We start from the raw sequence: 15,051 nt of genomic DNA, 5'->3' as shown, positions 1-15,051 counted from the left end.
AGCTGAAAATACTAAGCGAATTGACTTGCTTGGTCTCCTAGCTGGCAGATTGGCAGAAGCAGGATTAGACTTAGTTTCCTACCTCCTGGACTAGTGCCATTTGTATTGCCCTAATGGTAAATGTGAAACTAAAGTAGTATTTTGAAAATGTGGATTACTTTTTTTTTAGGTTGAAAAGAATCTAGTATTAATATTAGTTGGGCTCTGTACACAGAAGTATATACTCAAGAAATCACCTTTTTGACAGGTGAGGTAAAACATGTCATGAAGAACTCATTAGATGGGTTGGATGATGTCTGGACAGAAAAACATTATAGAACTATCCCTAGATGTGGTAAGGGAAGAAATAAAAACATTTTTGACTCTGATTCATTATAGCTTTAATGGATGCAGTTTTAATTTAAAGGGCTCTTAACTAGGGGTGGGTAGACATCAATCAAAGACTAATGGGTAAAGCCGGCTCTCTTGGGGAACACCAAAAGGCCACATGAAGCTTCTTGAAATCATCTGGACTGGGTATTGAACTGGAAGCTGTAGTAGTTCAGTGAATAAAAATTCTTCTGAACCTATGTGGATCAATAGGCTTTTAAAGGGCTAAGTTCTGTGCTAAGTCCTTGAGTGCATCAGCTTGAAATGCATTATTGTTTCTGCTTAATTAGCTAGTCTTGGATGCTCTTAAATGGAAACCTTTGCTCATAGCCAGTGTTGGCCTTGGCCATAGCCTCCATTCCAGGTTATCTTTAGTGTGGTTACAAGAGCCCTCAAGGTGGTTTGTAGACTGTTCACTTGAGAGTCTAAGGTGGATTTACTAAGTTTACTAAAATAGACTTGCTGTTTTTTTCATCTCTATGCTATAATTATAATGGTATTATTTCTCCCTCAATTGTAAGTAAGTGGTAGGGAAAGAGGAAAGGTGTCCAGGGTATTTTGTCTTGCCACAGTCTTAAAAATGGTTTCTGTAGAACAAAGCAGCTAGAGAACCTGGATCAGGTTATTATTTTACAGGTGATTAATATCCCAGGATCAGGAGAAATGAAGTTTTCCAACTGGTTAGCATTGACTCCAAGCACCTGTCCATTAAAATATTACTCTAACCCTAGTCAAGCTGGACAGAGTAGATATAGAACCAGAAAGAGAATAGAAAGCATTGACATTTTGCTTGGGAACATTATGATACTCGGCAACTACTGAAAAATTTTGCCCCAAAGGAGGCTAAAATGATAATTGAAACACATTGGTGAGTAGGGAAAGGAATTGATAATGAGAAGGGTGAGAGAAAAACATGTAGAAGTGAAGGGAAGACTAGAGTGACACCTTGAAAAATTGAAAGTAAACTATCATTTCTTTAAAATAGAGGTTGATGAGTTTGCAGAACTTCCAAACTGTCACTTATATCACCGTCATGTCCATCTATGGAAGTTGAGGAAACCATGGTGCACTGATATGATCAACTCCTCAAATATTTCCCAATTCCTTAGGCCTTTTAACACCAAAGAAAATTGCAAAACCATTTTTCCTTCTGCTTGAAAAATATCCAGAAAATATGTTGTGCATATTTCAGAGGTGTTCTACTCACATCATGATCAGCTAATAGAGAACAAAGGAGTCAAAACAAAACAGGCCATACTTGGGAAGAAGATAGCTATTTCAATGTTTCTTCTTTTGGATTTCCTATTGCTCCTGCAAGCCAGGGTATGGCTATGAGTTGAGGCATTTCTCTTTAGTAGGCTGTGTGGCTGAAATCATTGCTAGGATTTGGTATATCATTTATTGACATATTTGGCCCCAAATGGCCATGTTTCTATGCTTTGGAAATGCGTGGCTATGGCTGCAGTTTTGCCCATCATTTTTGGTCTTCATTCAACTTTGACAAGACTTTTTGTTAATGGAAACTTTTTGTTAGTTGTAAGTAGACAGTTTAGGTTTTAAAGTCCAATGGGAAACCTCAGAGTTTTCATCTTTTAGGAAGATATTCTTAAGGCGAGAGGTACAGTAAAGGGATATTTCAGTTTCTGGCCCTCTTGCTGGTGACTTTTCATATTCCTCTTCTGTACATCTGTATTCCATTTAGGTGAAAATATATAACTTGTAACTGTCTGTTCCTCTTGGGCCTATCCCCATCCCTTTACTTTCCTCAGAAGAACCCCCACAGCTGAAGATGTTTTTCTTTTTCCAAATGGATGGGCTTCATTATACTAAATTACAATAGATAAATAATTTTCTCCCACCTCCCCCCACATTCAAATGGTTTATGTCCACATTGACTGGTAAGTACATGACACCTGTGACGCCAAGCTATGGAACACGCAGGCAGCAAGTTGTGTGTGACAAGAAGCTACGACATGAAGCATAAGGAGGAGCACAATGACCATGCATGGGAGCTTATGCGACCAACTTGGGGCCTTGCATTTAACACTTGTTTTTTTTTAATGACATATTATTCTTTTGAAAGAGTAGGAGGAACCCATGCTCACATCCTTTCTGGTGCATTGTGAGAATTCAGTCTCTGTGTGTGTGGCACTTTAGAGCAGGTTGGCACAAAATGAAAGGCAATGTTTTGGTCTCTGCTTGGTGGTGGAGCTGTTGTGTAGAACTCTCTCCTCCGTGGGCTCCAGAATCCCGAGGGGGAGAAGCGAGTGCAGAACAGGCTCAGGGACCAGGCTGGGTCACGCTACTCGGGTTTCTAAGAAGGGAGTCCCCATAACTGCCAGCTGCCGGGGTGGCCTCCAACGGTAAGCCTTGCTGCTGATAGCCATAGTGGACATTCCCACAAGGGAAGTGGCGGAGCCTAAAGAGAGGCACTTCCGTCATGGTGGCAGTCAGGGATGATGGTTCCAGGAGCAGGGAGGACCCTGGCAGCCTGCCAGCAACGACACTGGGTGGGCTGGTGGTAGAGTGTCCATCTGGCCCAGATTTACCTCTCTCGGGCTGCTGTTCCTCGGTCAGTGGATTGGTTTTGGTTGTAGATTTCTCTGTAAACCAAGAACCATAAGTGGGATTCCAAAGACTGGTTGGTTTGTTTCTTGATCCACGCCCTTTGTGCAGCTCTGTGGGTGGATTGGACTGAGAATATGCCATGTTGACGTGTCCTCCTCCTCCTCTTCCTCCAGGCGTCCCTCTGGTGACACGGACTGGGGGCTCCAGAGCCAGGGCTTTCTTCAAGGGCTTGCCAGAGGAAGTGGTGGGCAGTGGAGGGGGACCGGGTGATGGACACACGTCCTCCTTTTTCTCTTGCTGTGGAGAGACTAAGAGAGGCGGTATTCTATCTGGGTCTTCTGGCCTCATGGGCACCTTCTCTTCCTCTTCAGCCACTGGACCGTATTCTATTGGCAAAGCAGTATTAACCACATCTGGATCCTAGGGGTAAGAGAGACCAATTTATAAGACATTCTCGCCTTGATTGCTATGGTACCTTGAAAGCGTTTCTAAGTGACAAGGAGCTGCCCACTTTTTTTTTCTTCAGGTACTCTCTCTTACCTTCCATGTTAAAATTATATATGGGCCTTAAAAAACTTTAAACTTTGGTATTTGTCACAATACCTCTACTCCCATGTGTAAAATTTCATAAATAATAATGACTCCTCCCCATCCCCCCTTGAGTTCTTTAGATCTAACATACTTGTTATTTTAAAAATGACCCATTTACAACCTCCCTTATGCAATGAAACATCATCTTATGGAATTCAGAACCAAAGATTTATAAATATTTAAAATAAGATCAATAGTATAATATCTAGTAAACACACACATATATACATACATCTCAAAATGACATTTAAAGTATAGCCTTTCACATAAATAGCCCCAGGTAGGTTTAAAAAGAAAAAGAGATGTTGCAGTAGTAGTTGTTCAGCTCTACAACACGTTTCTCTTGGGAATGGAGTGAGAAAACTTGAGAATTGTTTGATCAGAAAGTAAGTGCGTTTTATCCAAATTTCTTTTTGGAAATTTAGAAAGGTATTATTTTCTTCAGTTTTCTGGTACTGGATGAGACCAAGGGAGAGGTCTGAGGCACTTTTATCCAGAGGCCCTTGAGACAGACAGACAGACACACAGATACACAGACACACGCACACATTGTAGAATCCTAGGTCTTTTAGATTTTTTTTTAGTTCTTAAGTTTAAGCTTTTAAGTATTTCATAAGAAATTCCTAGTAAGTTTTCTTGATATGCACACTTTTAATGAGAAAAGTCAGTCTAGAAGAACAGCTCATTTAGTTTCGTTTTACACTATGGCTTACAATCGGGGGCGGGGTGGAAGATGAGGTGTTAGCAAGGAAACCCCTGTAATCCAGAGGCACCAGGAAATCTGCAGTTCCCAGAGAAATTCGCAGAGGGAGCTATGCTGCTACAGCTAACGATGCAAAGGAGGGACTGCTGAGCCGTAGAGAAGATGTGCTCTATTGCTTTTCCTGACTGAGGTTAAAGTGACATAATAGAATGTTCAATGTGGATTCCCCTCTCCCTTCAAGACTAGAAGAAAAGGTTTAACATGCCTGAAGAGCTTCTCTTTTATACATCTATTTATTAGAGGCTGAACATTCTTAGGAAAAACTAAAGAAGTATCTGGGAAATGAAACCAGAAAGAAAATGTCTCCAAAAAGGTAGAAGGAAATCAATTACAGGAGGAGACAAATGAGAAAAAGAATGGGATGCAACAAGAGAACAAACATCTTTCGTGCTGTTGGACTTGCTTGAGAGCTACAAGTCTTCTCTTGTGGAATAACCTTCTCAATATTCTGGAATGAACATCCCATGTTCCATACTTGTACTGAGAAGAATCCTGTTAGGCTTGCCAAGTGTAATAGATATATTGGGGTGGTTAGGGATAACTCCTTCCGAAAATGGAATATAATGATAGGTGACATTTGGAAAGCACATCACTGTGCTGTTGGAGCAAATCGTAAGGGGTTTGGAGAAGGGAGAGAGTGTCATCTTTTTGGCAAAAATATTAAGAATAACAGCAGCTCATTTATATAATGCTTTACAGTTTACATAGTTATGATAATTTGCCAAGGCTCAAGGTCATCTGTTTATAGACATTTAATAGATCAATATATTCATAGCAATAATGATTATAGGAAAAATAATGGACATCTTTAGAGCTGTTGTAGTTATAACTCTGTCAATTATTATCTGTATAAACTTAACCTCTTTGGACTTCATTTTCTCTATCTGTAAAATGAGGAGGTTGGACTAGATTTTTAAAGTCTCTTCCAGACTTAGAACTTTATGATAAATGTCATCTCAAATTATTAAGAGACATTCAATGAAATTCAGTAGCATTTGTTAAATGTCCACTACTTAAAATACAAGCATGGCAAAAAAAATGTGTGAAAAAATCATACTATCTGTTCTGAGGAATTAGGAATTTAGTAGGAAGCCTCAACTGAGAAAGTCAAAGTATGTTAGCAGGTGGTTTTCAAAGAAAATAAATCCAAGCTTATCAGTAGCCATGCTGAAAAATGTCCCAAATCACTCATTAGAGGGAAAACAGATACATGGATACATTATTGTTAGAGTTATGGACTTGTCTAACTGTTCTGGAAAGCAACTTGGAACTTTCATTAAACTATGTCTATCCTTTGAGCTAGCAATGCCAGTATTGAACCTTTATTTCCAAAATGTCAAATAAAGAGGAAAAGGATTCATATTTTCAAAAATATAGTTGTTCTTTTCATAGAGGCCAAAAACTAAAGAGTAAAGGTAGGGAGTGTGAGTAAATTATGGTATAGTAATAACAATATATAAAATATATAAAACAATATATAAAATAACTATATAAAATAACAACAATAATAGCACTTTACAAATAGCTCATTTTATCCTCATACCAACCCTAGGAGGTAAGTGTAATTATTCCCATTTTTCAGATGAAACTGAGGCTCACAAAAGTTAAGTGGCTTGCTTAGGCTTATACAGGTAGCAGATGTCTGAAATTTGAAACCCAGGTCTTGTTGAGCCTAGATTTAGTACCCTCTCCACTGCTGTATCATTTAACTGACTTGAAGCAATGAAATACTGTGTAAAAAATAATGAAAGAACAAGTTTTAGTGCAATGTGGGAAGAGATGTTTGAATTAATGCTAAGGGAAGTAAGCAGAACCAGAAGAACAATTTATTTACTGACACTCTGAAAGATAAGAACTTTGATCAATGCGTTATTTAATCATGATTCCAGGGGACCAAAGATGAAGCATGCTACCCCCTGCCTGAGAACAAAGAGAGCTGATAGACTCAGGATGTGGAATGAAGACTTTATTTTTTCAATAGGACCAATGAAGAGAAGTTTGTGTTTGACTATGGAAAATAAACCCTTATCCCAAATATGCAGTCTTGGGGGGATTGGGGAAAGGAGAAAAACAACAAATCCATTTAGTAGGGAGATGAGAAATGTAACTGAAGAAGAAATGTTTTTCACTTTGTTTAATAAAAGAATAAAGTAGGGCCCACTTCTTGATGGTGGTGGGAGGCAGCTGGAGTGATGTTAGAAGGAAATGGAAAATCAGAACTTTTAACTTTCTATGCCATATTGATGCTGGAAAAAGTAAGGTTTTCCATTTTAAGGAAAGAGTGGAAGCCCAAAGAATGTGGGGATATGGTAAGAGAATATCACACTATTTCCTGAAGGTTGTCTTCACAGTTTCATGTGATTTAGAGCTAGAAGTGATTTCGACTCATCCTCTCACCTTACATGTGAAGAAATTAATGACCAGAGAGATTGTGACTTGTTCAGAGGCACATAGGTTATAGTATGCACAACCAGAATCTTCTCAAGGTGATGAATGAACTTGCAGATGTGATCTTAGGATACAAGATGGAATTTCTAAAAAAATCATGGAAGATAGGAGAGGAATCAAGAGATGATATAAACAAATCTGATATTTTTCTTAAGTAGAAAGGGGTTTTGCTTATAAATCATAGGCTTGGTGGGTTAGAAAGAGATTATCTTGTAAATCACAGGCTTGGTAGGTTTGATGTCCATCCTGGGAAAATTCTGAAATTATGAAACCTCAGTTGTGGGCATTTAGAAGCAAACAATGATCACTGGGACCAACATGAAGAATTAAGAACTCACTTCATTTTCTGTTAGGTTTATTAGGTCAGTAGATCAGAGGAACATTTGGCAATTGTACATCTTGACATCAGCATCAAAATGCAGTCTCCCATGTCACATTTATGGATAAGAGACTGAAATATGGATGAGGTAACAATGTTAGATAAATTTGCATCTAAGTAGAAGAATCATACCCAAAGTGATTAATAATGTTAATCCATAGAGTTGGCTCTCTAGTGAAGTACCACAAGTCTGGTTTTGGCCAATAACTGATCAAAACACAGAAGTGAGAATCTTGATTCGAAATTGAAGTGGACAAGACTGAGAGGAATACCTAATAAACAAGAGATGACTCAATCGAGATTTGAAATTGCCTTGTACAGAATTGGACTACTGAACCAAGACCAACATTAAATGTCACATAGATAATGGAAAGTCCTGCATTTAGGTTAAAAAAGATGAACTACACATCTGTAAGCTAGAGGAGCCCTGATTTGATGGTAGAACATGTGGCAAAGATTCAGGGAAAGGTATAACAAAAGGCCAAACCCTAAAAAAGCTAACAATTTTAGATAGAGTTAACAGAATATTTCTGAGATAGGATAGTGTGTGCCACTGGACTTAGGATTTCATTCATATAGGATGGACATCTGCCAACATATCTTGGTACCTCCTGTATACTTTAAATATCTGAGTCTTAAATATCTGCTCACAGCACTTAGAATCACAGGGTCACAAAACCAAAGGTCTTCTTGGCTTTGAGCTGACTTCCTAGCTACTGCTCTCAAAAATCACCTGCTAGAGAACTGAGCCTTAGTTCCTTGCATGTCAGGTGAGGATGCTGCGTTATACTGACAAAGACTGTCCAGGTAACTGGGAAGTACTCTTCCCTTACACCCTCCTGAGAAGATGACTGACTCTGGAATGTTCTGCTCAGTTCTAAAGACCATTCTTTAAAAAGAATGTGAACAAACTCTAGAGAATGTCCGGAGGAGGATGATTATGATGAAAGGTCTAGATACTCTTAAGACAAGAATGGTTAGTTTCCAAAGGTCTGAGGGATTGTAATGGACCTGTCCTTTCTCTCTTGCTAGATTGAGTACTTCGTGAAGGCAAGAATTACTTTCTGTATTTGTTTGTCATGGAACAAGTACAGTACTCTGTAAATCCAGCAATATTTGGGGCATTCAAACATGCTCTTAGAAGGATTGAGTAGAGTCTTAGGTGATCATTTAGTAGATATGCATCCTCAGTTATAGGTGGAATATCATATTTTACATTCACCCTCCACCTCTGCCCCCGAGGAATGACAGAAATGTCCTAATCCCCTTGTCCCTTCTTGGGAATGTCTTTGCAGTGAAGAAAGACTCCCAGAGGTCTGTGTGTATTGAAGGCTTTTGTCGATTCCCCTCTCCTTATGAACCAGTTCTGCCCTAAGATGGCAAGGCCAGGCCAGTGTATCCCCCTTCCTCAATTACCCATGTCAGTGCCATCCCCCCCGGTCCTGCTCGCCCTCGTTCCAACTCTCATTGGCTGAACTGACACAGAAACAGATGCTTTCATGTGTATTTGCTTTCTCCATACCACATTTCTCTTTATAGAGTCTGCATTAGAGATCATTCACATTAACTTTGGGTTATTGTAAATCACCTAAAATTTAAGTTTCCTATTTCTCAGTTTTGTTCTCAGAAGTTTTATTGACATAAGACGAGGGAACGTCCATCAAGGTAAAAACAAATTAGTTGGTACCTGGGTACAGTACTCAATTCTCTCTAAGATGGTGCCAAAGTTGGGCCGGTCCTCGGGCAGGTGCTGCCAGCACTGAGTCATGATCCGGTACCTGCCAGGAAAACGAGAAAAGGAATGGTGAGCAGCAGAACCCAGAGGAGGTCCCTGGAAAGGGAACGTGGGGCCATCCCAAGCTGCCCTCTGCTGTTGGGCCAAGGAATAGTGAGCTGTGAGACAGGCAGAGCTGGGCAAAATGAGATCAGGAAGGAATGGAATCTAGCGTCCTCATTGACAACTTCCCTAAATGAGGGCTGCCCCCCAGTTCCCCTAACTCCTTGGAAGTTTTCCACTGAGGGTATCGCACAGAACATTTGTGTTCAGCTACCAGCATTCAAGTCACATGTGAAGTCCTAGGAAACACCTAAACCGTGGTAGACTTGGTGAGTCAAATGTCCCATTATTTCTTATTCTTGATTCCCATATATATTCCCAGCCTTTAGTATAATACATGGAACATATTCATTCATCATTTAATTAATGTTTTTCTCCCCCATTCACCCATTCAAGTACAGTGTTTTGTTTCAGCAACTCTGATCTATCTTGGGAAACAAAAAAGAGCAGAGTGCTTTTTAAAGCTTCAGTTTCAAATGCAGAGTTGTTTTAAAATTCTGTTTAAAATTAAAAGACTTTTTAAAGAGAAAAATTATACTTAGTAGAGGGTCTCATACACAGGCCCCGGGCAATTTTTGGGTGGATCCATCCGTCCTCCACTGGTGACAAACTCCAGGACCTCCTGATTGCTTTTGCTTGGGTATGGCATATATCCAAGAGAGAATATCTCCCAAAGAAGCACACCAAAGGACCTGGACAGAGAGCAGAGGATGCAGTTAACCTTTGAACAAGTAGAGCCTACCTTGGGCTTTATACTTAGATACTGTGTTTTCATAAATATGTTAATTATTGAAGAGCCATGATTTCATCATCCTCCTCCCAAGAGGAACCACAGCCCTTCCACACCATAACTAATGTCTTTGAATGTTTCTCTGGCCAAAAAGTTGTCTTTGAAAGCTAATCACCTCGTGGCCAGCCTTCTGGTAATGTCTCTCTGAAGATAAATGATCTTGGTCGCCTTTGGACTCTGTTTTCTGGGCTCATAGTTGGAACATACAGAATAGGAGAAAGAGCCAGAATTGGTGCTGCACAGTGGTTTGGCCTTGGAGCATTTAAATCTGCCGCATTCTGCTCAGATAAGAGCTTTCTCTCAAGGAATCCAAGTGCTTTATTACCCTTGAAAGCACAGGAGGCAAATGCCATTCCCCTCTTTAGAAGAGAAGACTGAAGCTGAGCCCCTTGGTTTCAGAGATGGAACTACTGGACATCTTTCAAGTCTGCAGCTAGCCTAGCATTTGCTAGTTAACTTCCAGCACATTTTTCTTTCTCTTCTTCCCCTTGCTGTCCCTCTCTCACTGGGGACATAAAGGAAATCAGGATGCTGCAGTCCCATTAACTGGGAGCCTTAAGGGCAGGGATTCTCTTTGCTTTTCTTTGCAACTCTAGCATAGTGCCCAGCACACAGCTGGTGCTTAATGCATGTCTACTGATGGAGTAAGCTTCCATCCAACAATAACTTTTTCTGATAGAGGTCACTAAATCATCACCATAATAACAGCTAACACTCATACAGCATTTCCAGAGCACTACACACATCATCTCATGGAGCATTACGTTAATCCTGTTATCTCCATTTTATAGATGAGGAAACTGAGGCAGAAGATTATGATTTGCATTCTCTTCTCCTGCATCTGAGGCCAGACATGAACTCAGGCCTTTTTGACTCTTATCTGTTCACTGTGTCATTCAAGTCCCTCTATATATAAAACTGCCCAGTATGGGATCAACAAAGGGCAAATCTTTGCATGAGAAACTTTTTCACTGTAGCCCTGAGTCATAGCAAAAGTCACTTTTCATGAGAAAAAAAAAAGTGAGTGACAATTGGCAGCATGTGCTCCTGAAAGGAACTGAAATGTTGAATTTGAATTATGTGACTCATCCTTAGTTTGTCAGCTCACTGCGGTGTAAGTGCTTGGGATGGAGATGCACTCTTTAGTCAGGACATGAGTGAGTGAAGTTAGGAGTTTTCAAGCACAAAGAAGAGAGATAATGAATTATAATGTTACATAACTCTGGCCATCCAAATGGCGCCACTTAAGATGAGAAAACTGAAATTTTGCTGAACACTAGGGGGCTTGTGAGAGCCACATACCCCTGTAGTTTGCAGGTTACTATCCTTTCCTCCTCACCATGCCAATGGTGAATTGTATTTGAAATTCTTATTTGCCTTCTATCACTCGTGTTCAGCAGAGAAATGTGTGTGTATGAAATCTCATTTTGGCATAATTTAATCATCTTGGAACATCAATGTCCCTGGCCCAACATGTTTTTGAGAGCTGGAAGGAATATCAGAGATCATTTCATTAAAAAACAAACTAGAAAACAGACTTTAAATGGTTAAATAATTTGCCAAAAGTCTCATGGATAGTAAACATCTGAGGCAGGGTGATTATTTGCATCCGGGTCCTCTCATTCTAATAACCCAACCCATGTCTTTAAACAGGATCAGTCAATAATGCCCAATAGAGACATCTGAGATTGCTTGTGAACACAGTTAGCTCAAACATCTGCTCCATTCTTTGCTAACCTAGATCCTTATGATCAATTGGTAGTCTGTGATTCACCCATGCAAGGCAGATAATCAATGATATTCAAAGGAGGGCAAGGAGGATTACTCACCAGGTATCCGTTTTGGATGTAAATATCCCTTCCATGAAGGCCTCTGGGGGCATCCACTTAACTGGAAGCATGGCACATCCTCCCTTCCTGTAGTAGCTTGCACTGTAGGACAGAAGAGGAAAACAAGTCATTCTAGCCAGAGAACTGAGCAGAGACTTCAACTAACAACTTGACAGTGTATTAAGAAATTAAAATTTAATGAGGGATTGGAGGCTTGGTTGAGGGAAGGAAAGATCATTAGTTAAAATCATTAGTTGGATCAAGGAGACACATAAGAGGAATAGATGAAAAAAATCAAATAGAAGAAGAAAATACTAGCTTCAACAAAGGTTTAGAGGTTCCCCCTTTGGTTTTTTCTATTTTATTTGTCTTAAAATAATATCACTAAAGTCTTTTAATAAGTAGAACCTTAACTTCAGTAGACGTATGATGGAAAAAGCCACCTGCATCTAGAGAGGGAATTATTGAGGCTGAATATGGATAAAAGCATAGAATTTTCACCATTTTTGTTATTTTTTTCCTTCCTCATGTTTTGTTCCCTTTTGATCTGATTTTTCTTGTGAAAAATATGGAAATAGGTTTAGAAAAATTGCACATGTTTAACTTATATTAAATTACTTGCTGTCTGGAACAAAAGATATTGCACAGATGAATGTTGAAAACTATCTATCTTTGCATATATTTGGAAAAATAAAAAGCTATTTAAAAATAAGCATAGACTTGATGAGCCACATCAGATTGTTCAGAGTAGAATAATTGAGAGTTAAGAGCTGTTTTAATATCTTATTATCCCCTATAGCATCATGCTTTACATGCAGTAGGTGCTTAATGAATGTGTTGCTTGGATGAATGAAATTGTCCATAAATATTGACTGTAAAAAGTTGTCAAGGTATGTGGTAGAAGGTGTCCTCAAGCTACTCAATCAGCTAAGCAAGTCTTAGCAGGGGAAGCAGTGCGGGATGGGCAACAAAATTATTTTTGACAATTTACTGTTAGATAATTGATAACTAATTATAAACATAAAAAAAAAACTTCTAAATACAATGACTACCATAACGGTGTCACTGTAGTGATATAAGAATAGCAGCGACAATAATGTATAACATTGCAAAGTACTTCAAATATATTTTTCTTCCAACACTCTTAGGAGATAAGTACTAGTGTTATCCCAATTTTAAAATTGAAGAAACTGTGACAAAACAGGCTAAGGGACTTGTCCAAGGCCAGACTTGAATGAACAAGCTCTGTACTCCTATACTGTTCTAGACTCCTTTTCTCAAATGAACTTACAAATTGTTACAATCCTCAAAGATGTATTACAATGACATTCATCTTCCTTAACCCAATCTTAGTTTTGGTTTTCTTGATGATGATTATTTTGTTGATAATCCAATGGGGTGAGAAGTATTTATGACCCACTTACTATGTACCAGGAACTATTCTTTAGTGAATCCAAAAATAAAAACAACATAGATCTTGTTCTCAAAGTGCTTAGCGTTTTAGCTGACAAAAAATGTACTGTGTATAACAAAGTGACTTGTTAAGCTGTTTAAAAAGTAATTGCAACACTAGGTTTTGATGCTGGGTCTCTGGCCACTGTTTTCCATAGCTTACATATGAAAAATTTAAAGAATCAACAGAGCACAGAACATCTTTTTTCTTTCTAAGCAAGCTGGTATAAGGAGCAGCTACCCTGCTAGCTTATAAAAAAAAGGGGATAGTGGTAAGATTGTTGGGCTTTAATTTTGCCTCTGAAAAATACTAGCTCTGTGACTATTGGTAAATTTGTTTCCTTCTCTGTAAAAGTGGGATAATATCTGCATTTCCAAGATCTGACCCCAGAGCCTCCTTATTCCGGATCCAGCATTCTAAGTGACAGCTTTATTGAATCTATCCACACATCACAAGGGAAATTGGGCATATGTTTGTGGTTAATGGAAGGTTAATAATGATTATTACTCACCGGTAGATGTCCCTAGCCATTCCAAAGTCTCCAATCTTGGCCACTCTGCCTGGTCCAGGACAGGTCAAGAGACAGTTCCTAGCAGCAATATCCCTGGAAGAGAGAGAGAAACAAGCTCAAGTTTCCCAAACAATTTAAGTGAAAAGAGAATATACATACAAAGATTAATTTCTCTTCCTCATCTTATGTCCAGAAAGCTTGTTCCTCTGTCCAGCATTCCTAGAATATACTTCAGTATGAGAGATTACATTTGGAGGCTCAGTAACTTTTAAAGGGGATTAGCACTAGAAAAGATGTTAAGTGTCCAATGGGTTAAAAAAAATGAATTAAAAATAATGGAACCAAAGGTTATTTTATAGAAGCACAATTGCAGTTGTTTTCCAGGATATTGACCCCTCAAAACCAGGAATGTTCTCTAAAAGTTTTTAGCTTCAGTTAAATAAATTTCTAGATGTATCACCCATGAAATCATCAAAATTTTAAGCTATATATTTACTACCCACCAGGTAAAGTAATTACTCTGTCCTACGATTTCATGAGAATGGGGCTCTCTTGTGAAGAAACTCCCTATTAAGGAGTTCCAGATCTTTTGTCCATCAGTCTTAGAATCACTTGAAGTCATTGAGACATTCAAACATAGTTTTTCCTACTCCAATACCAGCTCTTCATTCATGTTGTTTGCCTTTACTACATAAAGCAATATTATTCTCTATTTGTCTAAAGCCATTTCCTTATACTTCAGGCAGTGTTTCTAGGTGAAAGTGCTCTAGGATCGACTAAATAAGTCTAAGGCTATACCCCATCTTTATTCTTTTTACCTCAATAGACTTCAATCATATCACCTTTCCAACTTTACTCACTGAAGTCTTTTTTTTTTTAATTTGTCATTATACAGAAATCCCTTCATCTCCTTGGTCCCACAGATCCGTGAAGAAAGGTCAAAGGAGTTAAGCCTATGAAACACTGAGAAGAAAATATTGGGTTGTCATATTTTCAAATAATTATGATTCTGCTGTGAGATAGGGAGGCAGAGATACAGACACCTCACCAAGGCTAATCTGGAATTTTCCTTGATATGATTAAGAACCTGCTAAAATTCATCAACTGTACTCCTCCCTGCTAATACAAGTAAAACTACTAATATATGTAGAAATAAATGATACAACCTGAAGAAATCTAGAATATGTGTCTAATAGCTTTAAATTTACGAGTGGGAAAGTCATAGCTTCTGGAACATCACTTCTTTCAGTTAAAAACTATGACTTTGGAAGAGAATAGAAGCCATGGGAAGGGATGAGCTGGATATGTAGATAACATGTACGGTTCTAGAAAACGAGTCAGCATCCATGTAAAGCCCAAATACCCTTGCCTGGAATTGCAGATTAAATCCAGTGGTCATGAACATAGATGTAGAGGGGCAGCGAGGTAGTGCAGTGGATAAGAGCATCAGCCCTGAAGTCAGGAGGACCCGAGTTCAAATCTGGCCTCAGACACAACACTTCCCAGCTGTGTG

At 38.9% G+C, this 15,051-nt stretch overlaps 2 protein-coding genes across 3 annotated transcripts in view; one reads left to right on the top strand and one right to left on the bottom strand.

Moving 5' to 3' along the window:
- CLIP4 (CAP-Gly domain containing linker protein family member 4) overlaps positions 1–14,733 on the top strand; it is a 126,104-nt gene extending 111,371 nt beyond the window's left edge. Inside the window, exons 19-20 of one of the 2 annotated variants that reach the window (XM_031951318.1) lie at positions 3,309–3,363; positions 14,434–14,733. In XM_031951318.1, the coding sequence (XP_031807178.1) occupies positions 3,309–3,363; positions 14,434–14,469 (91 nt within the window). In that variant the 3' untranslated portion in view covers positions 14,470–14,733. The remainder of the gene's footprint in view (positions 1–3,308; positions 3,364–14,433) is intronic. The other variant, XM_031951321.1, reaches the window with a different exon arrangement.
- The window catches only part of ALK (ALK receptor tyrosine kinase), a 49,598-nt gene continuing 37,196 nt past the window's right edge, over positions 2,650–15,051 (bottom strand). The window contains exons 9-13 of the mRNA XM_031951322.1: positions 13,539–13,631; positions 11,575–11,676; positions 9,513–9,647; positions 8,806–8,896; positions 2,650–3,357 (exon numbers count right to left, since the gene is read on the bottom strand). Of these exons, the coding sequence (XP_031807182.1) occupies positions 2,650–3,357; positions 8,806–8,896; positions 9,513–9,647; positions 11,575–11,676; positions 13,539–13,631 (1,129 nt within the window). The remainder of the gene's footprint in view (positions 3,358–8,805; positions 8,897–9,512; positions 9,648–11,574; positions 11,677–13,538; positions 13,632–15,051) is intronic.

Source organism: Sarcophilus harrisii, chromosome 2 (genome assembly GCF_902635505.1).
Source record: "Sarcophilus harrisii chromosome 2, mSarHar1.11, whole genome shotgun sequence".
Classification (NCBI taxonomy): Eukaryota; Metazoa; Chordata; class Mammalia; order Dasyuromorphia; family Dasyuridae; genus Sarcophilus; species Sarcophilus harrisii.
The sequence above is the reverse complement of the archived record's forward strand: the minus strand, read 5'-3'. Positions and strand labels throughout refer to the sequence as shown.